This window comes from Mustela putorius, unplaced genomic scaffold, assembly GCF_011764305.1.
Source record: "Mustela putorius furo isolate JIRA1106 unplaced genomic scaffold, ASM1176430v1.1 tig00000129_pilon_pilon_pilon, whole genome shotgun sequence".
Lineage (NCBI taxonomy): Eukaryota > Metazoa > Chordata > Mammalia > Carnivora > Mustelidae > Mustela > Mustela putorius.
In genome coordinates, this window is record NW_025421290.1 from 20,272,573 (window position 1) to 20,298,994 (window position 26,422).

A 26,422-nucleotide genomic window follows, 5' to 3' on the forward strand; every position below is an offset into this window, starting at 1 on the left:
ATAGCCAATCACCTCAGAAATGCCCAGCACTGGGTACAAGAATGCCGGAGTAAACACGGATGGCTCACCAGCTCAAACAGCACAAAAAAACCTCAGATCCTGATACGGCCACTCAAATGTCTCATCTTCCTATTTAATGGGAGACAGCAAGTGTTACTGCTTGTAAGATAAAAGTTACCTTATTACATACTCTCAGATGAGAATTATTTTTCTTAGGTTAGGGAAGAAGTATTAATAACCCCTCTTAACTCACTGGCATGTTTAAGTACCCCGAAATTCAACAATCATCTCCATACTATGAAGGGGGGAAAAAGAGACTATCCATGTCCTACATGTCCGCAGACAAAGCTCTTGGTAGGGGACAATCCCATGTGCCAATCTCAGGTTAATAACATGACTGATACTGTTAGTACCTTAAGAAAAAAAAAGAACAATTCATTTTTATATCATTTTACTATTTATACCATAATCACATTAAAATTGGCAGAACTCCCATGACAGATAGGACAGAGACCTGTCATGCAAGGAAAAATAGTGAAGGTTTCATAAAGCTTGAGAGGAAGCACCAGGGTTACACAGGACGGCGGCAGCACTCTCAGACAACAGTGCCCCAGTGTCGGAGCAGGAAGGAAGCGGGCTGCTACAGCAACAGCTGGCCCGAGGCCACTGCTATTTCCTAAGGGGAATTTCCTAATATGCTTGGTAAGCAGATCACTTGAACAGATGTACATGGAACAGGGTACTGCTTCTGCCGAATAAATTCTACAGGTTCCTTTGAGATTCTACAAATCTCAAGTGATAAATGGTTGCTGATTAGGATTTTGCAAAGGTAGTCCCAAAACCAACATCCAGGAAAATTTAACCACCAGTGAATTCTTAGGCCAAAAAATAAACAGCCACACATACCAAACCTACACATCGTGATTTAAGATGGTGCCATGTTAGGGCTTATGAAAGAACCAGAGCAGGAAAGATTATTCAAACAGAAGATCCTCATCCTTCTCTTCAGCCAAAAGATTAGCAGGCTCCATCACCTCGCCAGCTGCCCTCCGTTGCTCCAAGTCTTTCTCCGATTTTTCCTTGAGAATCTTTTTCTTCTCCTGTATTTTCTTTAACCTGTAAAACAAAAGGAGGGAATTTTCTGAACACTATTTAAATTCTAAGTAGATTTGATTCCGCTAGTTTTGTAACAAGGATCATAAACATCTATAAACTAGAACAAAATTTTATTTCAATTGCAGTGATCTATAACCCATTTTTAAAATAAACATTTGAGGTAGAATATATACATTTTTAAGCTAATAATGGACTTTGAGGAGGGGGGAGAGAGACTATACATGTCCTACGTGTCTGCAGAGAAAGCTCTTTTTAGAAGATCATCCCATGTGCCAATCTGAGCATAAGACTGACTGATATTCTTAACAGTAATTTTTTTTTTTTAAAGTCCCTATCCCAGACTCTAAACCTTGAGATCCATTCCTTGATAATGGAATACCTTTAGAGCACTCAGGCATTTATTAAAATTTTAAATCAGTTTGGAACACCACAATCCTGAATGTCACTGAAGGACAGAACACAATAAGCTTTCATAATTAAGATTATAAATCACAGATGCTACTCACGATATTAAATCATAGATGGCCACATCTTCCCTGAATACAGGTCTTCACCTGTCTCCCACCATCTCTAAACCTGGCACACTGACCTCTGTACTACCGGTTTAGTGTCATCATCCCTTCCAACTCTAATTGTTCATAACCAATTTATGTACATGCCTCATTTCTCTGAGTACTGTGCTAATTCTCCAAAGGTATGATTTATATTATTACATCATGCCCCCAAGTACCTTATACTTTCTCCTGGGACATGTTCACCATGCAATACATATTTGTTGATTGATTAATTCTAGTTTCTTTTTATAAGGGAGACACCCGATCTAAATTATTATTTCATTTTAAAGAATAATCAAGTCTATGAATAGTTTCCCCTAAGGGCCTAACTTCTTGGAGATGCCGTATTTTAAATATGTGCAAAACTTGGCACAGATTAGTCTCCAGAACCTTCGCCAATATTATGTCTCTTGCTTCACATTTATCAGAATGAAATACAGGCTGTGTTAATTCTAAAGAACATAAGCCAAGAGTCTCTGAGCAACTTGAGGTTTTAGAGTATGAAAAACAAGAAATTATCCGTAACTACCAACAATTCCAACAAACCTATAGAACTCTTCTCGCTCCCTCTCATCCAGCTCTGTGATGATATAAGCAAGGGTACGTTCAATCCGGGGAATGATGACTAGGGGTAAAAAAAAAATATATGTGAGAACTTCAGACCTTTTTTCAAGTTGCCAATGTTCATCTGTATAACAGTTACTTTTTCTAATTGTAAAATTAATGTACATTTAATGCAGAAAACAAAAACAAAAATTAAGTATAATCCAACCATCCTAAAATAACGACTGTATTTTGGTATATGCCCTGATGGTGTCCTTTCTATAGACAGATAACATACACAATATACACAACACAATTCTATGGACCACAATATACACAACATTGAATATACTGAATTTATATGAATATACAACACTGAACCACAGATGTTAATTTAAATATAAATTGCAATCCCTGTTAAAAAGTAGATCATCAAGCAGAGAGCATGAACTAAGTTGAGTTTTGGGTGTGTCGTAAGGTGCTTCACAGAGAATTTGCCTCTGCTTCTAAAATGTGAACTCACTGAGAGCTGAAGCTATCACCTCATCCGATCTGTTTTGCTTGAGGTTCCATTTACAAGGCCTGGCACCAGCAACTGGTCAGGAAATGTGCGTGGAAATTTTAAAAATGAGGTAACTTCCTCTTATTTAACAAAGAGTGCAAAATAACTTCTTTGCTGTTCAAAATCTGATCCTTTCTTACCTTAAAATTGAATGTTTCTTTAATGAAAACAGGGTTTCTTGAATGGAAGTATTGTGCCGACACTAAGCACTGTGACAGAATGATGAAAGAGGTGGGAAATAAATGCACCAAATGGGACAATGTTTAGGAATCAAGGAGAAGAGCAGGACATAAGGCCTACAGGAAAGGGATTTAAAGTTAAGCACGCAATGTGTTCAAAAAGATTACTGAATCACTGGAAAGAGCTAAAGAACACACTAGGCCTTTTGAAAAATAGTTTCATCCTTTATTCATAACCAGAAATGAATGAACACTTCAGAATTTTTAACTTAGCATTTCCTTATGTATATGGATTTGGGAGGAGTCACACAACTCTCTTAAAGCACTTACAACTAACACCTCCCTGTGCTGACCCCACAGCCCAGCCTGCTGCGAATGCAGCACGGGCTTGTCACCATGTGATCAGTGCCTGGTTCCCACGCAAATGTGGAGCTACAGACAAGCGAACGAACAAAGAAAGCCTCACAGCAGCTTACACTCACCATGTTCAATGGCATTTACCCGCCTGTTGGTGATCTTAATGGCTTCATCCAAAGTAACAAAGGAAGTCTAAAATAAGAGGACAAATTAGCAATTTAAGCATGAGTTTTCCTAATCATATCCTATTCACTTGGCTTTACGCAGACTGCACCTGTAGAGAACATGTGGAAACCAAGACTACTTTTCAACGATTCCCAGAGTTAACATTACTTCCAGTCTATTACTGTTTAAAACATTCAATTTAAACATTTAAATTTAACAATTAAACAATTAAATATAAATTTAAAAATTTAAATTTTAAACATTCAATTTTAAAATTTAAATCTTAAATTTTAATTTTAAATTTTAAACATTCAATTTTAAACATTTAAAACTGTTTAAAACATTCAATTTTAAGGCAATCTGTTTACTTCAGATTTGCCTAAAGTTATAAAAATGGCAACGGGAAGGAATCAGGCTCTATTACACACACACACACACACACATACACACACACACATTAAGTGGCCACAAAGCGGGGGAAAATAGCTTTCAAGCATCAACCACGTTGTGTTTACATTTAAATCTAGTATTGACTGTTGCTGTTCTCACCCACCAAAGAGTGAAGCTCTACCAAGGCACATGCGTTTTGATCGTCATCAGCAGGGATAATGGTGTGGAAGCCACCACCTCAGAAATCAAAACATCTCTGGGCTTGTCTCCCATAAAATCATGAAAACAGCCTAAAGCACGAAGTGCAGGATGCTCTGATTCAAGCCGTGAGTCCTCCCCAAAGGACTCTAAGATATCGGACTAGACCCAGAGCTCTGGCTCTTTTGTTACTCACCTGCAGTGAAGCTAGTTCCACCAGTAATTCCACTGCTTTGGCGTAATTCCTCTTTAATTTAGCCAACTGTTCCCCACCTCTGGCTAAACCAGTCAGCTCGTAACCTGAAAGAACCAGTCAGACAACATTTGTCATTACGGAGTAATCTTCCCCATAAATTTCCCCAAAAGAAGTCAGACTAGGGCGCCTGGGTGGCTGACTAGGTTAAGCCTCTACTTTTGGCTCAGGTCATGATCTCAGGGTCCTGGGATCGAGCCCCACATCAGGCTCTCGGCTCAATAGGGAGCTTGTTTCCCCTCTCTCTGCCTACTAGTGATCTCTCTCTCTCTCTCAAATAAATAAATAAATAATCTTAAAAAAAAAAAAAAAGTCAGACTAATACCACACAGGGAGAAACAAATTCACTGACCCCCGTTTAATGCAACGTGACGTACCCAACCCACTCCCCAGGCCATGCTGAACGGTCAATATGTTTGTTTTTTCTGAAGTGAGATTTTCAGCATTTACGTTTTTATTGAAAGTACAGTTAAAATACAGTGTAATATTAGTTTCAGGTGTTCAATATAGTGATTGGACACTTCGGCGCAGTGACTGGTGCTTATCACAAGAGCGCTCCTTACCCTCCACCGCCTAAGTCACCCCGCCCTTGCCCCGCAGCCATCAGTTTGTTCTCTCGAGTTAGGAGTAACAGTGAACGGGTTTTTCTTCCCAAGGAAACTATTCTAAATATAACTACAGGAGAAGCTTTTAACCAACCTCCACTTTATCACACTGGCCCCACTGCCTCACACCCATAGCACAGTGCCACGCCAGTAACAGGTGACTCCAGCTCGCTCCACTTCTTCACTGGGGCTACCCTGAACACTCTATGTGCATCAGTGGGAGAGGAGGGCCAAAAACTGTCTCTATGAAAAGAACTTGATTACTCTGGAAAGACTCAATAATGTGTTACCACCCCAAAAATGCTACCAAATTAGAAAATGCTAAAACAATTTTTAAAAATTGAGAATGAGCTATAAAATCTAGGAGATTTAGCATTCAGACTGCATCACAGAGAGACCTTATATTACTTTAAAGAAACTCAAACTGGAAATTATAAACAATGCATTATGGGTGTAGTTTATGCAGAAAGACAACACAGAAGTCTAATTAGCGGATTCATACTCAAAGGCCACGGCCTTGTATTTTTTTTAATGGCAAATGACTGTATGTTTATGTATTTCTAGGTTGAAATAAAGTATTTTAGGACATTATAATGTTTTATGACTCTCTGCCATAACACTTTTGTTAACTAACTCCTACCCTAAGTGTTCCATATGAGGATGCTAACACTGGAACCACTAAACTCTAAGAAAGTCTATTCCAACACCCATTTTGCAGAAAAAGATTCCTCTGAAGAGGAATCTGGAGAACCCAGAGACATACTACCGAAGTGTCACACTTACTATCAGTTCCTTCATGGTAATGTTCAAACACTGGCAAAGTAACACCTGTTAAAACACAGAAACATGTAGGTTCACAAACATGTCCTTGAAGTACTGTTTCTTAATCACCACTGTTTGTGGTGTTTCTTTCTCAGCAAATACTCAAAAGTCAAGAGACTATCTGGAACTTAACTGGTTTCAATGAATTTAGGAAACTGGTACCCTAAGTGTTCACTCCTATTTAATAATCAAATTATCCTGAGTAATAAGAGCTCAAGTTGTTACAGTTTTCTTTCCTTTCAGTTTTGAGGTATATGTAAAATGCGGAAAAAAATGCACATAGTTAATGTACAGATTTTGATGAAATTAGATATATGTATACACCTATGATACCATCACCACAATCAAGGTAATAAACTTACCACCTCCAAAAGATCTGTGTCCCTTTTCTTGTTTGTGTGTGTGTATATGTGTGTGTGTGTTAATACTCAACACAAGATTTACCCGAAGTTTTTAAATACACAACACTGCACTGTTAACTACAGGCACCACATTGTACAGCCAATCTCTAGAATGGATTCACCGTGTATAGCTCACTTTATCCCCATTTCCCCCGCCCCCATCCTCCGGCAACCGCCAGTTACAAAGATTCTAACATGTAAAGCAATTCAACTTGTTCTAAGTAGAAGAGACTAATTAGGACATGAAGATCTTGCTGTATAATCAGGTTCATTTTTTAAATGTCATCTTTTCTTCCGAAGGATTCTAAAGCATTGAAAAATTACCTGCTACGTTATCTTTCTTAGCTCGGATCTTCACTTGGGCTTTATTAACATTCTGGATAACTGTGGTGCTGCGGAAAAAGAAAAGGCCTTGATTGTTGAGATTTTAGAGTAAGAAATAAAACTACAGGGACCCATCAGGTAGTTTCAACAGGGTGAGATGGCACAAGTATGTTTGGTAACTGTCTTTCCAGCAAAAAATCACTGCTACCAGAGTAGGGTCTCAGAGAGCAAAGGATGAACAACACTCAAAACATGACCACAAGAAAACAAGAAAGAACATGATTGCTTGAGTTTTCAGTTAGGCATGTGGTGCCACAGGTATGACATTAAGGATTTTTATTCAGGTAATGTAATTTAGAGACAACTTCCTTCTAGGTTTGCTATCCAAATTTCTAGATGTGGCTTAGTAGGACTTCGATCCCCTTACCCTAGAACGTAACTCCCATCAGGTTTTGTCAGACTCCCCAACCTGTTCTTACTAAAAAACTGTTTTCACCATAACCACCCTCGGACGCATTCACACACCACTTACATACTACTGAGTCTCTCCCACCGCCAGAAAAGTCAATGCAAGCGGCTCTTCTACCAACACTGACAAAAATTAAAATCCATCTCTTCAAGAGGACCTATGCCCCTGAGGCTGTCAGACCTGCCAGCAAAGGCTCCTGAATAACACAGACCGGGAATGGAGACACTGCGCCACTGGGTAAAGACAACTAAAATAAAAAAACCCAGAAAATGAATTCCACCTCTGTCCCCACAAAGCCATTTGACCTCAGGAAGGCAGTGAATTTAAAGGATGAAAAAGAACATTTGCCTGGTTTATCACACAAGCTTATCTGGGGAGAACCACACAACATAACTGGCAAAACCCCCTTGGAAAGCAAAAACTAAACCATTTTACACGCTTTGTATATAAAGCATACGCTGACAGGACAAAAGCCTTAGAATTCATGCCCTCTAAACCAATTCCATTCTCAAACTTATCCTAAGGAAATATTGCTACAGAAACTAAAATATCTATGCATGAAAATGTTCATGGCATCTTTTTTAATATTCCCCAAATCTGAAAATCAACCCGAAAGTTCACCATTAGGAGAAAGAGCTAATAAATTATGCACAACTAGAGAAAGGCTATACAGCTACGTGAAAATAAGGATGTTTATGATACAATGTTAAATGAAAACGGCCTACAGAATGTTAAGTATCCTATGCCTACAACTCTGTACCAGACAGAAGTGGGTGATAATAAAGACACTGGTGTTAGGGTCACAAAGTAATAATAAAGAACACTTCTAACACCATCATTTATCTTTAATGCTTAGATGTTTTTTGAGAGTAGCTTTTAAGGGAAATTATGAACATGAAAGCACTGTGATTTTTCAAAACACCCCATTAAGTCTTCTTACCTGAAGTCCCCTGCTGTGAACTTGGCCTCAGCAAGTGAGAAGGCAGCTTCTCTCATCACTTCACCCATCAACATTTTAGTCTGGAAAAGCATAAACCAAGAAATAATTCAACCACGTTTCTTACAAGGATTAAAAAAATAAATAAATAAATAAAATCACATTCCTTTAATAACCAGTATTTGATACCAGGTTTCTGTCTAAAATACTGACTTGAGGGGCGCCTGGGTGGCTCAGTGGGTTAAAGCCTCTGCCTTCGGCTCAGGTCATGACCCCAGGGTCCTGGAATCAAGTCCCACATCCCGCTCTCTGCTCAGCAGGGAGCCTGCTTCCTCCTCTCTCTCTGCCTGCCTCTCTGCCTACTTGTGATCTCTCTCTGTCAAATAAATAAATAAAATCTTAAAAAAAAAAAAAATACTGACTTGATAACAAAAATACCCAATTGTGCTTGAACAGTTTTGGTTATGGTCACTAACAGTACAATACCATGTGTTCTATAATTAAAACATCAGAATAAAGACATCAAGAAATAGAAAACTATCTTCGCTGAAGGACCCATCTTATTCCTGAATGGGCCTATATTAATGTGCTCAAATTAATCTCTCAAATTCACTGACAGAAAAAAAATTTTTTTTTAAAGATTTATTTATTTGACAGAGGGAACGCAAGCAGGGGAGTGGGAGAGGGAGAAGCAGGCTTCCCGCCAAGCAGGGAGCCCGATGCAGGGCCCAATCCCACAACCCCAGGACCATGATCTGAGCCGAAGGCAGACACTCAACCAGCTGAGCTACCCAGGTGCCCCTGTGCAGAGAAAATCTTAATGGCATAGTGATTCTAATATAAACCTGGACTATTTAAAGTTTGAAAAAAATCCAACAATCTTTTTGAAAGAAAAAAAGGGCAAATGGGCAGAGTTGCCAAGTATTAAAAATAAGAAAATACATCCAATACAGGGACAAAATAAATCAATGAACTATAACAGAGTTCAGAAAAAGTCACAGGTCTCTATGGAAATTTAGTAACATGAAGAGACCATGCACCTGGCCGCCCACTTACAAAACGAGCTTGTCCCTACCTCCTTACATCACACACTTCAGAAATTCTTAAAGTTTAAAAAAAAAAAAAACTATAAAACATAGAATATTTTCTTAATCTTTTTTAGGCCTTTCTAAGAATTATTTATAACGCAAAAGCTGTATTTAAAAAAAAAAAAAAGACTTAACAGATTTGACCAAGTATTTTTTTAAAAAGGCTAGAGAAAAATATTATTAGCATTTTACACAGAATATTTGTAGAACTTCGACAGAAAGATAAAGAAATTCACCAAGAAAATCAAATCATCTGTAAACATGAAAAAATGCTCAACCTACAATCAGAAGTAGTGCAAATTAAAAGATACTAATTTTAGGGGCACGTGTTAAGTATACAACTTTTAGGGGCAGTCTGTTAAGTATACAACTCTTGATTTTGGCTCAGGTCATGCTCTCAGGGTTATGGGATCAAGTCCTGCATCAAGCTCCATGCTCAGCATGGAGTCTGCTTGAGATTCTCTCTCTCCCTCTACCCCTCCCTTGGCTCACTCACTCACTCTCTGAAATAATAAAAAAAACTTCTTTAAAGAATAAAAATTGGGGCAACTGGGTGGCTCAGTGGGTTAAAGCCTCTGCCTTCGGCTCGGGTCATGATCCCAGGGTCCTGGAATCGAGCCCCACATCAGGCTCTCTGCTCAGCGGGGAACCTGCTTCCTCCTCTCTCTCTGCCTGCCTCTCTGCCTACTTGTGATCTCTCTCTAATAAATGAATAAAATCTTTTAAAAAAAAGAGAGAATAAAAATAAAAGATACCACTTTTAGCCCAATAGATTGGCAACAAATAAAAAAAATTAATACCCAGTTAGGAAGAATCTGAGAGAACAGGTCTCACTAATCATTGGTAGGAATGTGAATTTGTGTAACAACTTGGAGAATAATTTGGCAATATCCATGAAAAATTGAAATGAATAGGGGCACCCGGGTGGCTCAGCTGGTTTAGCATCTGCCTTTGGCTCAGGTCATGATCTCAGGGTCCTGGGATCGAGCCCAGCATCAGGTCTCTGCTCAGTGGGGACTTTTAAAAAATGCAAATGACAGATTCTAAAGATTCTAAGACTTCCCACAGAAACGCTAGCATACATAGTGAGGTGGAGGAGGGACAGTAAAGTATCCTCTAGAGGGAGAAGGCACTCTGAGACAGAAAAACAATGCAAGACACTCCATACCATTTACAGAGTTTTATTCCAGGTAACTTCCCGACAGGGAGGGACAGGGAAGACAACAAACGATGCAGGCAGCTACATAGCTAACCTCCCCCCACCCCTGCTCTCTTCCAAGTATGGACCATAACCACTTTTATAGAGCGAGGGGGTTTGTGGGGTGGTCACAGGGTAAGTGCCTAAAGTGGTAGCCTCTGTGCACCTGCCATCTCTACTAGTTGCCTCGAGTGGCATGCTTTCTGCACCACTTAGGAAGATGAGAACAACCCTCCCCATATTTCAGTCAGGGATAACATTAACCTCCAAGGGGCCTGGAACACACAACCCCAAGGGAAGTCACTGCGGCATGACCAAGACGGAGGACCTAAAATGGGAGTCAGTGTTGTCAGCACTGCTACACTCTACCCTTGACATCTTTATGGCCGGTATAATCGTTACCTGCCATTCTTTCACAAGGACCATACAGCCAGGTACTGGGAGGTGACTTGCAGCCCTATACCACAATATTAATATACTTATAAAACCAGAGAAAATACTTAGAACTGTGGTTCCCTAACAACCCTGTAAAGAGGACCTTTGCACAGACTCAGCCTATTGGAGCAATTGTAACTTCAGTGTAAGTGTGGTGTATGACAAGATGTTTCCAGACACAATAGAAACATTAACAATGCAGGATTATGGGCAGTAAGAAATGTTTTACCAGCAATAGATATGGCAAATCTTCAGTTAGCAAAAACAGGGTAGTGGTTTAGTCCCCATGAGCTAATATCCTCCCTGACTTTGGTATTTTCCCCAGGAGATGAAACCATTTATTTTGCTCCTTCATATCATCAGAGGATATGACCGTGTTGTACATATGCAACCTCGCTAACAATCCTACGTCAACAATCAACATACAATTCTTTATATAATGAAGGGTTGAGAATACTGGATGTGAGGGGGAGGAGCAAGATGGCAGAAGAGCAGGAGACTTAAATATCATCAGGTCCCATGAGTTCAGCTAGTTAGTTATCATTCTGAACACCTACAAACTCAAGAGATCAAAGAGAAGAAGACCAGCAATTCTAGGAACAGAAAATCAACCACTTTCTGGAAGGTAGGATGTCCAGAGAAGTGAATCCAAGGCGATACACAGAAAGAGAGACTGCGGTGGGGAGGGGCGGATCCCGGCAAGCAGTGGAGCACATAATCAGAACTTTCAAAAGTCTGCTCCACGAGGGATGTCACTCCAGAGGCTAAATGGGGGGGTGGAGCCCTTGTGGGAACAGTGTGGTCTCAGGACCTGTGGGGTCACAAAAAGACCTGGGGTGCCTGAGGGTGGCAGAGCTCCCAGGTATTGGAGCAGGGAAGCCAGCTGCAGAGATGGAGCCAAGGAGGGGCTCTCAGCTCAGGGTTACCTTAAACCGTGATCCAAGGCACAGTCGGGCCCCTGCTCTTCAAGTAGGGACCCCACAAGCAGCAGATCTGGGGTGACTCCCCTCCTTACACCTCCAGAAGGAGCAGCACAGGAGCATGCAGCAGGAATCTGCTGTGTTTAAAGACTCCAAATGGGGCCGTGGCCAGAGATGGAAACGTTGGGTCACAGGCTGGGTGAGCATAGAGTGCGGTCAGAGACCAGGGATAAGGGAGGGATTGACTGCTTTTCTCTGGGGATGTACTGAGGAGTGGGGTCCCTGAGCTCTCAGCTCCTCCTGGTCAGAGACTGGGAGGCTGCCATTTTCATTCCCATCCTCCAAAGCGGTTCAGAAAGTGTTCAGGGAACAAAAGGTCCCAAGAGCAAAACCGAGCAGATTACTTAGCCTGGGCCCTGGCAAGGGCAATACGATTCTGCCTGCAGCAGAGACATTTGAAAATTAGTACAACAGGCCCCTCACCCAGAAGATCACCAAGAACATCCAGCCAAGACCAAGTTCACTAATCAATGAGAACTGAGGAACTCCAGAGCTAGGGGAATAAGCACACAGAATTCATGGCTTTTGCCTCATGATTAATCTTTAGTCTTTCAAAGTTAAGTTTTTTATATTTTATTTTTTCTTATTCTATTTTTTAAAATTTTTCCGGTTTCCTATTTTAACGTTTAACTATTTTCTCTTATCAAGACATTTTTAAAACAATCTTTTAAAATTTTCATTGTTATATTCTACCCCTTCATTGTATTTGACCTTATTTTTCGTATACATGTAGGTTTTTCTTTTTTAAAATCTTGGGATACAGTACTTTTAATAGATCAAAATACCCTAAATCTAGCACATGGCTTTGTTCTAGTCTCAGCCTGATCACATTCTTTTCTCTCTCTTTTTTTTTTTTTTTTAAAGATTTTATTTATTTATTTGACACAGAGAGAGAGAGATTGCAAGTAGGCAGAGGCAGGCAGAGAGAGAAGGGGAAGCAGGCTCCCCGTCTAGCAGAGAGCCCAATATGGGGCCTGATCCCAGGACCCTGAGACCACAACCAGAGCCAAAGGCAGAGGTTTAACCCATTGAGGCACCCAGGTGCCCCTTCTTTTTTTTTTTTTTTTTTTAACCAACTTCTTATATTATCAATTTCTTTTTTAGAATCTTTTTAAATCTTCATCTTTACAGTCACATTCCATTCCTTCATAGTGTTTACCCTTATTTTTGTATACATGTAAGTTTTTCTTTCTTTCAAAATTTTGGGAGGCAGTTTCTTCTAACAGACCAAAATATATCCAAAATCAAGTGTGTGGTTCTGTTCTATTCACCAGTATTTTTTAAAAAGGGAGGGGATATATATACACACACATATGTATATGTATACATATGTATATGTATATACATATGTATATACACACATATACATATATACATATATATATATACATATATACACACACACATGTGTGTGTGTGTGTCTCTCTCTCTTTTTTCCCCCCCTTCTCTTTCCTTGTTTCTTCTCCCCCCAGTTTCGGGTCTTTCTTGATTTGGTCAGTGTGTATTTTTCTGAGGTCGTTGCAACCCTTTTAGTATTTTGTTCTCTCATTCGTCTATTCTTATCTGGATAAAATAACAAGGTGGAAAAACTCACCTCAGGGGAAAAAAAAGAACAAAAGGCAGTACCAATGGCTAGGGACCTAATTAATACAGACATTAGTAATATATCAGAACTAGAGTTCAGAATGACAATTACCAAGGTGCTAGCTGGGCTCAAAAAAAAGCATGGAAGATACTAGAGAATCCCTTTCTGGAGAAATAAAAGCACTTTCTGGAGAAATAAGAGAACTAAAATCTAACCAAGTTGAAATAAAAAAAGTATTAATGAGGTTCAATCAAAAATGGAGGATCTTACTGCTAGGATAAATGAGGGAGAAGAGAGAATTAGTGATAAAGAAATGATGGAGAATGAAGTTGAACAAAAGAGAGACAAACAACTACTGGACCACAAGGGGAGAATCTGAGAGATAAGTGATACCGTAAGATGAAACAATATTAGAATAAGTGGGATCCCAGAAGAAGAAAGGGGGGGGCAGAAGGTATATTGGAACAAATTATAGCAGAGAACTTCCCTAATGTGACAAATGGAACAAGCATCAGAATCCAGCAGGCATAGAGAACACCCCTCAAAAATCAATAAAAATAGGTCCACACCCCCTCAACTAGTAGTAAAATTTACAAGGTTCAGTGACAAAGAGAAAATCCTAAAAGCAGTTCAGGACAAGAGGTCTATAAACATACAACGGTAGAAATATTACATTGGCATTAGACCTATTCACAGAGACCTGGTAGGCCAAAAAGGACTGGCATGATATACTCAAAGCACTAAATGAGAAAAATATGCAGCCAAGAATACTATATCCAGCTAGACTGTCACTGAAAATAGAAGGAGAGATATAAGCTTCCAGGACAAACAAAAACTAGAAAAAATTGCAAACACCAAACCAGGCCTACAGGAAATACTGAAAGGGGTCCTCGAAGCAAAGACAGAGTCTAAAAGTAACAGACCAAAAAGGAGCAGAGACAATATACAGTAACAGTCACCTTACAGGCAATACAATGGCACTAAATTCTTATCTTTCAATAGTTACCCTGAGTGTAAATGGGCTAAGTGCCCCAATCAAAAGACACAGGGTATCAGAATGGATAAAAAAAACAAAACCCATCAATATGCTGTCTACAAGAAACTCATTTTAGACCCAAATGACACCTCCAGATTTAAAGTGAGGGGGTGGAAAACAATTTACCATGCTAATGGACATCAAAAGAAAGCTGGGGTGGCAATCCTTACATATCAGATCAATTAGATTTTAAGCCAAAGACTTTAATAAGAGATAAGGAAGGACACTATATCATATTCATAGGGTCTGTCCAACAAGAAGATCTAACAATTTTAAACATCTATGCCCCTAACATGGGAGCAGCCAACTATATAAACCAAAAGAAACACATTGACAAGAATACAAAAATAGTAGGGTACTTTGACAAAATGTTAAATGGACAGATCATCCAAGCAAAATATCAACAAGGAAATAAATGCCTTAAAGGACACACTGGACCAGATGGACATCACAGATATATTCAGAACATTCCATCCGAAAGCAACAGAATACATATTCTTCTTTAGTGCACATGGAACATTCTCCAGAATAGATCACATCCTGGGTCACAAATCAGGTCTCAACCGGTATCAAATGATTGGGATCATTCCCTGCATATTTTCAGACCACAATGCTCTGAAGCTAGAACTCAATCACAAGAGGAAATCTGGAAAGAACCCAAATATATGGAGACTAAAGAACATCCTTCTAAAGAATGAATGGGTCAACCAGGAATTAAAGAAGAATTGAAAAAAATTCATGGAAACAAATAATGAAAACACAATGGTTCAAAATCTGTGGGACAAAGCAAAGGCAGTCCTAAGAGGAAAATATATAGCAATACAAGCCTTTCTCAAGAAACAAGAAAGGTCTCAAATACACAACTTAACCCTATACCTAAAGGAGCTGGAGAAAGAACAGCAAAGAAAGCCTAAACCCAGCAGAAGAAAAATAATAAAGATCAGAGTAGAAATCAATGAAACAGACCCAAAGAACAACAGAACAAAACCAGGAGCTGGTTCCTTGAAAGAATTAATAAGATTGATAAACCCCTGCCCAGTCTTACCAAAAGGAAAGAGAAAGGACCAAAATAAGTAAAATCATGAATGAAAGAAGAGAGATCACAACTAACACCAAAGAAATACAATTATAAGAACATATTATGAACAACTATACACCAACAAATTTGACAAACTGGAAGAAATGGATGCCTTCCTAGAGACATATAAACTACCAAAACTGAACCAGGAAGAAACAGAAGAAATGAATAGACCCATAACCAGTAAGGAGATTGAAGCAGTCATCAAAAATCTCCCAACAAAGAAGAGCCCAGGGCCAGACAGCTTCCCTGGGGAATACTACCAAACATTTAAAGAAAAATTAATATCTATTCTCCTGAAACTGCTCCAAAAAATAGAAGAAAAACTTCAAAACTTATTTTATGAGGCCAGCATTACCTTGATCCCAATACCAGACAAAGACCCCATCAAAAAGGAGAATTACAGACCAATATCCTTGATGAATATGGATCAAAAATTCTCACCAAAATACTAACCAATAGGATCTAACAGTACAAAGGATTATTCACCACGAATATTATTCAGCTAGTGGGATTTATTCCTGGGCTGCAAGGTTGGTTCAACATCCACAAATCAATCAATGTGATACAATACATTAATAAATGAAAGAACAAGAACCGTAGGATCCTCTCATGGATACTGAAAAAACATTTGACTAAGTACAGCATCCTTTCTCAACCAAAAGTCTTCACAGTATAGGGACAGAAGGCACATACCTCAGTATCATAAAAGCCATCTATGAAAACCCCACAGTGAATATCAATCTCAGTGGGGAAAAACTGAAAGATTTTCCCCTAAGGTCAGAAACACAGCAGGGCTGTCCACTATCCCCACTGCTATTCAACATAGTACTAGAAGTCCTAGCCTCAGCAATCAGACAACAAAAAGAAAGAAAAGGCATCCAACTCGGCAAAGAAGTAGTCAAATTCTCACTTTTTGCAGGTGATATTATACTTTATGTGGAAAACCCGAAAGACTCCATTCCAAAACTTCCAGAACTCATTCAGGAATTCAGTAAAGTTTCAGGATATAAAATCAATGCACAGGAATCAGTTGTATTCTATACACCAATAGCAAGACAGAAGAAAGAGAAATTAAAGAGTCAATCCCATTTACAATTGCACCTAAAACCGTAAGATACCTAGGAATAAACCTAACCAGAGGCAGTCTCTGTACTCAGAAATCTATAAAGTACTCATGAAAGAAACTGAGGAAGACACAAAGAAATGGAAAAACGTTCCATGCTCATGGATTGGAAGAACAAATATTGTGAAAATGTCTGTGCTACCTAAAGCAATCTACACATTTAATGCAATCCCTATCAAAATACCATCCATTTTTTTCAAAGAAATGGAACAAATAATCCTAAAATTTATACGGAACCAGAAAAGACCCCAAATAGTCAGAGGAACGTTGAAAAAGAAAGCCAAAGTTGGTGGCATCACAATTTCAGACTTCAAGCTCTAATACAAAGCTGTCATCATCAAGAAAGAATGGTACCGGCACTAAAAGAAACACACAGATCAGTGCAACAGAATAGAGAGCCCAGAAATGGACCCTCAACTCAACAAGATTAGTTGACCTGGTCAACTAATATTCGACAAAGCAGGAAAGCATGCCTAATGGAAAAAAGACAGTCTCTTCAACAAATGGTGCTGGGAAAATTGGACAGCCACATGCAAAAGAATGAAAGTGGACCATTCCCTTACACCACACACAAAAATAGACTCCAAATGGAAAAGACCTCAAAGCGAGACAGGAATCTATCAAAATCCTTGAGGAGAACACAGGCAGCAGCAACCTCTTCCACCTCAGCCACAGCAACTTCTTCCTAGAAACATCACCAAAGGCAAGTGAAGCGAGGGTAAAAATGAACTATTGGGACTTCATCGAGATCAAAAGCTTTTGCAAGCAAAGGAAACAGTCAACAAAACCAAAAGCAACTGGCATAATGGGAGAAGATACCTGCAAATGATATAATAAGTGCTAGCATACAAAATCTATGAAGAACTTCTCAAACTCAACAACCAAAGAACAAATAATCCAACCAAGAAATGAGCACAAGACATGAACAGACATTTCTGCGAAGACATCCAACGGCCAACACACACATGAAAAAAAGCTCAACATCACTTGGCATCACGGAAATACAAATCAAAACCACAATGAGATACCACCTCACACCAGTCAGAATGGCTAAATTAACAAGTCAGGAAATGACAGATGTTGGCGAGGATGCAGAGAAAGGGGAACCCTCCTACACTGTTGGTGGGAATACAAATGGTGTAGCCACTATGGAAAACAGTATGGAGGTTCCTCAAAAAGTTGAAAATAGAGCCTATGACCCAGCAATCACACAACTAGGTATCTATCCTAAAGATACAAATGTAGTAATCCGAAGGGGCACGTGCACACAAATGTTTATAGCAGCATTATCCACAACAGTCAAACTATGGAAAAAACTTAGATGCCCATCAACAGATGAATGGATAAAGAAGATATATAGATATATAGATAGATAGATAGATAGATATAGTGTATGTATATGTGTGTACACACACACACACACACACACAATGGAATACTATGCAGCCATCAAAGGATCAAAAAAACCAAAATCTTGCCATTTGCAATGATGTGGATGGAAATAGAGGGTATTATGCTGAGCAAAATAAGTCAATCAGAGAAAGACAATTATCATTCCATCTCCCTGATATGAGGAATTTGAGAGGCAGAGCAGAGGGTTGTCGGGGGAAGGGAGGGGGAAAAATGAAACAAGATGGGACCAGGGAGGGAGACAAACCATAAGAGACTTCATCTCAGGAAACTGAGGAGTGGGGAGAAGATGGGGTGGCTGGGTTATGGACATAGGGAGGGTATGTGCTACGGTGAATGCTGCGAATTGTGTAAGACTGAGGATTCACAGATCTATATCCCTGAAGCAAATAATACATTGTGTAATTTTTAAAAAATTATACTGGATGTGAGGACTTGACCCCAGTGGATTAGGACACTAAGCCACCCAGAGGAGGTATTCCAAGTCAATTTTCAAAGAACTAGAGCCTTACCAGATGGGAAGTCTTATAGCAATCACAGAAGTAGTCCCTCTTCCCCCAGTAGGTCTCAGACCTCCCAACAAAATCCGGCACCCCAGAGCTGCACGGGTGTTGCTGCTTAGGTGTTCGTATGCAGAAATCTGTCCTCCTATGGGCACAGCTTTAAAAAGTTGAATTGCCCGTTAGTCTTGGAGACCAACCTTTGAGGGAGCCATCTGGTGACAAAATCTTTAATGTGTTTCCTATTAGTCCAGTCATCCTTCCAGTTAGACCTGCAGCAGTGAGACTACATGGCAGGTGGGAAAACAACAATATATCCCAGGCTTCTGTCCACTCTTGGATGTCATGACCAGTAAAACATGACCCCTGATCGCTATAGGAGTCGGCGTTTGTACACGCTCTCCAGTTGTTAATCTGTTCCACCTGCAACCTAATTAGCTCTCTTACAGGCAAAGGTTTGTACAAGTCCTGTGCAAGTGTCCACACTGATCAGTGCATATCTGTCCCTTTCAATACTGGCAAAGGACCTATGTAATCTATCTGCCAGCAAGAAACAGGGCTTGTAATCTGCCCAACATACCCCAGCGTATGGTACAATGGCCGTCAACTGAGGTGGCAATGGGGACAGTCCTTGTCAGCAGCCTGTGGACTCAAATATTTTAAAGGCAAACATAATCTTTTTATTATTTGCCAAGTAGTTCTAGGACATCAGTTGTTGTCCCAATTTACAACTGACCTACAATGAACCCACTCTGCTATATCAGACAGGGTCAGCATTTCCTCCACCAGAACATGTGCCTGGGCAGAGCATTTGCCTCATCAGTGCCTGGTGGTGTGGCTGGGGAGTAAGCAGGGAAACAGGCCTTACTTGGAGAGCTGCATCAGGCTTAGGGCACACTTCCCAAATACCTTCCCCCACAGTTCTACTCCTCACAAAGGTCTATTTAATATACCCCAACCTTCTCTGTGCCATCAAAGCATCCATGCTCTCAACCCTTACAACACTGCCCAGGTGTCAGTAGCCAAATCAATGAGCATTGGCTCATATGTCAACACAATCCATACTACTCTCAACTCTGTCCACTGACTACTTTGTTTAAGTTCTTTCTTCAAAGTGTATCAGAATCCAGCCAGATGGCAGAGGAATGCCATACAGGCAGGTTGCCCCTGCAACTGCCACCAGTATACTATGCATCCACCAGAGGGGGGTGCATAATGTCAGCAACTTCTGCAAGTTGGGCTGTTGGGTTGGGCTGACTTAAGTGACCAGCCCTCAAAATGAGTGTAGCTCATGAGACAGCAGGTTGGTATTAAAAGCACTCCTGCACCGCAGGTAAGCATGTTACTTCTATAAGGTGCTTACCTGAACACAGGCACACTTAGATTTGCTGAACAAGTCCTTAATTCATTCTCCCACTGGCAGAAAGGTTCATACCATCATAGGCAAATCAGCACTCAGTCCCTCTGTCTGCTGAAGCGCAAGATATATAGCTAATAGTTGTTCTTCAATGGGACTACACCTGGTTTCTGTTCTCCTCCATAAATGAGACCAGAATCCTAACGAGATCCATTTCCCATTTCGTCAATCTCACAAGCCCCAGCCAAACCCTTCTAGGTATGAATTCACATCTAATTCACAACTCCCACCTGGCATTAATACCCCCAAGGTCTGTACTCGTTGTACTGCCCTTTTTGCCCTGAAGACAGCCTCTTATTGGGAGACCTCAGTCAGTTAAGCATAGGCCTTTAGCTCAGATTGTGATCTCAGGGTCCTGGGATGGAGCACCATGACCTCGGGCTTGCTGCTCAGTAAGGAGTCTCCTTCTCAGTCTCTCTCTGCTCTTCCTCTTCTCCCCATTCAGGCGTGTGCACTCTCTCTAATAAATTAAATCTTTACAAAAAAGATAGCCTCTTATTGGTTTGCACCCCAATCCCATCAGCTTACCCTCCTAACTAAGGCATTTAAAAGGTCTTAATATCTGCTCTATTGCTAGAAAGGGAACAGAAAATCTCCAGTAAACCAATAAACCAAAAGCCTGTAATTCCTCTACAGTTTTAGGGATTGGGAAGGCTTGCATTTTACAATGACCATCTCTGGCATCACTTGTCTTACTTGACCAGATGATTCCCAGGAACTTTACCAATTAACCCAGCCCTTAGATTCCTGTCTGTATTTACCTCTCAGAGACTACACCTGAAACGTTTCAGTTCTTACACATTTGAGACCTGAGATAATGAGGTCTTGTACATTTGAGACCTGAGACCCAAGGAGACAGGGAGGGTAAATCATCACAGTTTAACATTTCACCAATATAATGATAAAGCACCATCATCTCTGACAATATCCATTTTTCCAAATCTCTGCCTACCAACCTATGACAAACTGTGGGGCTACTGAGGTACCCTTAGAAAGTCCATTGTCTCCTGTTCCACAGGAAAGGAGATTAATCTTAGAATTCATGTCCTAATGAATAGTGGAAAGGCATTAGACAAATCTGGTACATGATGATAAACCTTAATGGATGCCATGATTTCCTCTAACAATAAGGCTATATTAGGCACCATAAGAACATGGACAGACGGGAGTAATTTTACTGAGTTCCCTATAATCTACTGTTATTTGCCAGGTCCCATTAGATTTCACTATAAGCCAAACCGACTACTGAATGGGCACTGAGCAGGCCTGATGACCTCTGTCTTTTCTAATTCTTCAATGGTGGTAGTAACCTCATTATCCTTCCCTAGTAGCTCATACTGTTTTATGTTTATGACTCTTCAGAAACTGGTAGCCCTACAGGTTCCCATTTTGCATGACCCACAACGGGTTTCACTACTCAGATATGCAACCTGAATCCACCTGTGGAGCTGTGCCTAAGATACTCAAGCGAGGGAAAGCCACACTAGAAAACAATGGGGAAGAAGCCTGCCAATCTGTAGGTACAGACTCGTTTGGAGGACCTTGATAATTTGTCCCACATAAACATCAACAGCCTTTATTTCTCCCCAGAATTTCTAGGGTTTCCAAAAGTGTGCATTCAGCTCCAGTGTCTATTAGTTAGCACAGTCTGTTAATGCAAGAGCAATAAATGGTTAATTCAACATGGGGCCTCTAGTTCCCCCCTACTGTTGCCTAACCCCTAGTCTCTAGAGGTATAGGGTATACACCCCTGAAATTCCTGTTAGCAGAGGAGATCTGGGGAAACACCTCGTTTTCTCGAGCCTTCCATAATGCTTAGCAAGACCAAACTGGGTTGTCTATATTTTCTTTCGGATCCTGTATAAAATTAGGACTTGCCATTATAGTTTGTGAGACCTTGACGGGCCCCCTTTCTGCCATTTCATCATTGGGAAGATTCTTTGCTTTTCCCATTTTTCAACCTATTTCCCCTAAGACAGATTCTTTTGGTCTCACTTAAGTCAACCACCATAGTAGCTACCTTAGCAATGAGCCAATTAACCACAGGGGCAAGGACAGATACTAAATCCAACACCATGCCCCTGGAGCTGACAATAATATAAGGCCTTCCATACCAGAGGAAAGCAATTCTTTGTCTAGATCACTAAAATGCCTTCCATACCAGAGGAAAGCAATTCTTTGTCTAGATCACTAAAATGCTAAGTGTAAATGGCAGGTTTCACTCCCAGTTCACACAGAATTTCTAGTGGTTCTTCCGTGGAGATCAAAGAACAGGCCCCTTTTAGGCCAAGTTATCTTAATTCTAAAATTTATCCGATCAAGTTAACCAAGAGCCTGAGATTCTGTCCCAAGACTGTGGCATGTACTTGTTGCAAGGCAGGCAGAGCGCTGACTAGGGCCATTTTGGACATCCCAAACCTCCAACAAATACCCTCTTCCCCAGTATCCCACCACTGCAACACCCAAGCTGCCACCGCCACCCTGCAGCCCTGTCGGCCGCTCTGCCTAAAGCGGCGGGCCTGCTCTACTAAGTCTGGGGCAGAGTACTCACTCCCTCACTGTCGTTTCCTGACTGGTGGAATTTTTCCTTCCTCATCCTCAGGCAAGCAAGCGGCCTGGAGCTGTGTTCCAACCAGAGGATGTGCCTTTAAATCCCCCTCCTCCTCTACCACCACGCCCTCCTCATCAGTCTCTACCCCAGGGATCCCACGCCTCTGGGTCCCTACTCTCCTGAGACACCACAGTACTCCCTTCAGTACTCCCTTCAGCACTCACCCTTCTCCAGCCTCCCAAGGCCCTAATTCCCAAGGGACCCTCCTGCTGTTGGATTCCTCCAGATACAACATCCCAAGGAGAGGAACAGGCGGCTCACACACCCCCCTTCCTAAACCAAAGCGCTCATACCTGCTGCTCAGATTCCCACCCTACTTCTGACTCCCCTCCACCGTGCTTCCCCATGCAGACCATGGGCCCAGCCATGCAGCAACTGCTGGTCAGTGGCTACCCCCCTGCTCTCAGACAGACCTTCTAACAGCCCCTGGGGCGCCCCCCCACCTCCCCACTCACAAGCCTGGCCCTGCCAGCTCAGGCCTACCCCCGCCCCCGCTCCCACCACTCACTTCACATCTCCAGCTGGCTTGCCAGTGCTTAGAAAGTGCATGAGGGACAGTCAAGTATCCTCCGGACTCAGAAGGCACCCTGAGACCAAAAAAAAAACTTCGAGTCTCCTGTGGGACCGTTTTTACCTTTCTACTCAGGATAACTAATCAAAGGGGAGGGACAGGGAGGGATGGGGCGGACACATCCCCCAAGTGGCTGCTCTCTGCCAAGCAGGGCCCATAACCGTCTGCTTTCCCAGAGCAAGGGGCCCAGTGGGGTGGTCACAGGATAGTCAGCCTTCCTGCATGCTGGTCAGGGCCAACATCAACCTTCATGGAGCCCACAATACTCAGCCCAAAGGAAGGTCACAGTCCATCCATGAACAAGATGGAGGGCCAATGATGGAGTCCATGTTATCAGTACTCTCACACATACACGTAAAGATTGAAGAGTACCCTCCCCCACTAAACAGTAAAACATTCATCAACAGAAAAATAAATTCCATATCTGTTCGATGGAGTTCCATGCAGCTGTTATAAAGAAAAAGACAGATCTATGTATTGATGTAGAAAGCTGTCCATACTCTGCCAGGGGAAACAGGCAGGAATTGAATTATATAATGCATAACAGCTGCTTGTTACTAAAAATAAATAAATAAAAGTGTCACAGAGAACTTCTCTGGAAAATGAGAAGGGAGTTGGGGAGGGAGGAGAATAATCTTCATTTTTAAAATATATTTCCGTATTTGCATTTCAATTACCTAAAAAGTACTGAATTAAAACACACTATGTGCCAGCACTGTTCTAGATACAGGAAATAAGTACTGAGGATTAAGTCCCTGCTTTCACGGAGCTAACACTCTCTAGTGGGGGCAACCACCAAACAAGGAAATATGCAGTAGTACATGCTATGACAAAAATAAGGAAATGTGAGGTGCCTGAGTGGTGCAACTAGTTAGGCATCTGACTCTTGGTTTCACCTCAGGTCATGATCTCGCCCTTGTGAGATCGATACCCATGTCTGGCTCTGCTAAGCATGGAATCTGCTTAAGATTCTCTTTTCCTCTTCCTCTGCCCCTCCCTGTGCTCCTGCTCTCTTTCTCGCTCTCAAGTACATATATCTTTAAAAAATAATAATAATAAGGAAATGCAACAGAGGTAAATACATGGTCACTTCAGATTGCGTGATCAGGGATGGCCTCTCTGAAGAGACCAGAATGACCAGAGGAGCAATCTTAAGTCCCGGGAAAGAACATTTCAAGCAGAAAAAACAGCTAATGAAAAGTCCTGGAGGAAAATGGTAGGGAGAATGCGCCAAATGAGGTCCCAGGAACAGGCAGGGGCTTTGCTGGCAAGACTAATGAGTCCATATTTTATATTAAATGATCTGAAACTTGTTACGGTCATAATGATAGTTTTACTTTTGAAAGAAAAAAAATTAAAACAAAAATTAAAATTCCAAGAGCCACAGTGGATTTTCTTAGATATCTCTAAAATAAATAACTGTTCTAAGTACAGTTCATTCTACCTCTATTATCTTCTTTAGGATCTGTCGAAATCGAAGAGTTAAGGCATCAGATTTTTTCTTCAGGAGGTTTCGACCTGTCTGTGCTCCTTTTAATCGAGCCTTCATGATGGTCTGTGCCCTATATAAACAAAATTAAAGATATTTATTCCCACTGTTTAAAAAACATATAAATACTTCCCCAATATAGTATTAAAATTATGCCTTCCTCTTTGATGTCATGATTTTAAGAATATATATCATCTGTGCTGAAAGTTATGATTTTTCTCAATATCACTGACTTGTTCCAGAAATATTAAGTTCATTTATTTAAAACAGAAACATTCTTTAACAAATATCTGGGAAAAGTTATTTACTATATCATAATAAAATTTATCAGGAGTCCTGTTTTATGATGCCACCATAGCTAAAATATTAGATTTGCAAATTAAAGTAACGTCTCTGTTTCCATTACAGGTGTATTAAGTAAGCATTTTTTTAAAATCTGTCCACTAATCAGTATCAAAATTTGAAATGCACTTACCTTCAGGACCAACAAGTCCATTGTGAAGAATTTATGCTACAGACTTACTCCCACATGTAACAAAAGTATATGCAAAGTTAAGGATGACTACTCCAGCCTTCTGTGTAATAGCAAAAGGGTGGAAACACACTAAATGTTCCATAAATCACAGTTCATCATAAAATGGAATGATAAACAGTCATTAGAAAAAGATTAAAAAAATATAAACTATATTATAGTCTCTTACACATGCAAAGTAAGGGATAAATATGTTTATATTGACACAGAGAATACTTTTAGAAAAGAGTCACAGAATCTGGTAAGTTTCCTTTGGGAAATGGGACTAAAGGGGAAAAATGGATTTACTTTCCACTAGATTTATATTCTTAAGGACCTCTTATAACATATACCACAATGAATAATTACTTTTTCTATTAAAAGTGTGGCATTAAAGTGTTTTCATTTCATCAAAATCCTACCACCAATAATTTTACTACTTTGCAAATGACTCAAGGAACCAATGACACCCATTTCTGAAAAGTGACAAACTACAGAAGTCTTATCTCTTATTCCAGTCTTTTCCCAACAGAAACCCCAATATCAAAGCCAAGAAAGTAATTACAGAAATTGACAATTTTGTTCTTGCTGTCATATGCCAGATAACATTTAATAATTTTTTAAAAAGTAGGTAAAAGATTTAAAAATAAATTGTATAATGTAGATACTTAAGATGATTTGTATAAGGGGATATAATTTCATATGACTGGTGTTATAACCAACTGCAAAATAGCATGTATTAATGGACCTTTGGGTAAATTCTTAAATTTTACTGAAATCTTTTACCAAAGTGGAAAGGTTACTGAGACAATTCTACAGCTGAAGAAACCTTAAACATGATCTTGAAAATGAAGCTTAAAAAAATGAAACACTTCCTCCCACTCTGGGCGGGAGTGGGGAACCGGATGACAACTGAAACACATTTCTGACTCCAGTTCCTTGCCCACCACTCAAACTATGGCTCAAACCTAGGCCCACTGTATCCCAACCACCCGTCACACTGCCTATTATACATAGCACCAGATGAACAGTTCTGTTTGAAAACTACTATTTGCACTGACTGACCTCACTGGAGGTCTAACCAAGTGAAGCTGGTTCAGTTTCCAGCCTTAGCTGGAGCTATCCACCCCAATGTGTACATTTAACATATTATCTTGTTGACACTAATGACCAGAATTTGGAGCTCAAAGACTTGAATCAAATTTAAGTCAAATCCCAGTACTGCAGATTCAATATAGCAAAAAACGTGAGCTGGTTGATAAAACTGAATTTACCGGGGCACCTGGGTGGCTCAGTGGGTTAAGCCTCTGCCTTCGGCTCAGTTCATGATCCCAGGGTTCTGGGATCAAGCCCCACATTGGGCTCCCTGCTCAACGGAGAGCCTGCTTCCCCCTCTCCCTCTCTCTCTGCCTGCCTCTCTGCCTACTTGTAATCTCTCTCTGTGAAATCAAGATAAAATCTTTTTAAAATAAATAAATAAATAATGAAAAAATAAAATTGAATTTACCAAGC

General features: G+C 40.4%; 1 protein-coding gene across 1 annotated transcript in view; it reads right to left on the reverse strand.

The window, feature by feature from the left end:
- Nucleotides 1-434: 434 nt before the first annotated feature.
- The window catches only part of ATP6V1D (ATPase H+ transporting V1 subunit D), a 29,274-nt gene continuing 3,286 nt past the window's right edge, over nucleotides 435-26,422 (reverse strand). Inside the window, exons 2-9 of the mRNA XM_004738974.3 lie at nucleotides 24,355-24,472; nucleotides 7,879-7,958; nucleotides 6,470-6,537; nucleotides 5,706-5,750; nucleotides 4,261-4,364; nucleotides 3,437-3,503; nucleotides 2,217-2,295; nucleotides 435-1,116 (exon numbers count right to left, since the gene is read on the reverse strand). Coding sequence (XP_004739031.2) covers nucleotides 975-1,116; nucleotides 2,217-2,295; nucleotides 3,437-3,503; nucleotides 4,261-4,364; nucleotides 5,706-5,750; nucleotides 6,470-6,537; nucleotides 7,879-7,958; nucleotides 24,355-24,472 — 703 coding nt within the window. The 3' untranslated portion in view covers nucleotides 435-974. The remainder of the gene's footprint in view (nucleotides 1,117-2,216; nucleotides 2,296-3,436; nucleotides 3,504-4,260; nucleotides 4,365-5,705; nucleotides 5,751-6,469; nucleotides 6,538-7,878; nucleotides 7,959-24,354; nucleotides 24,473-26,422) is intronic.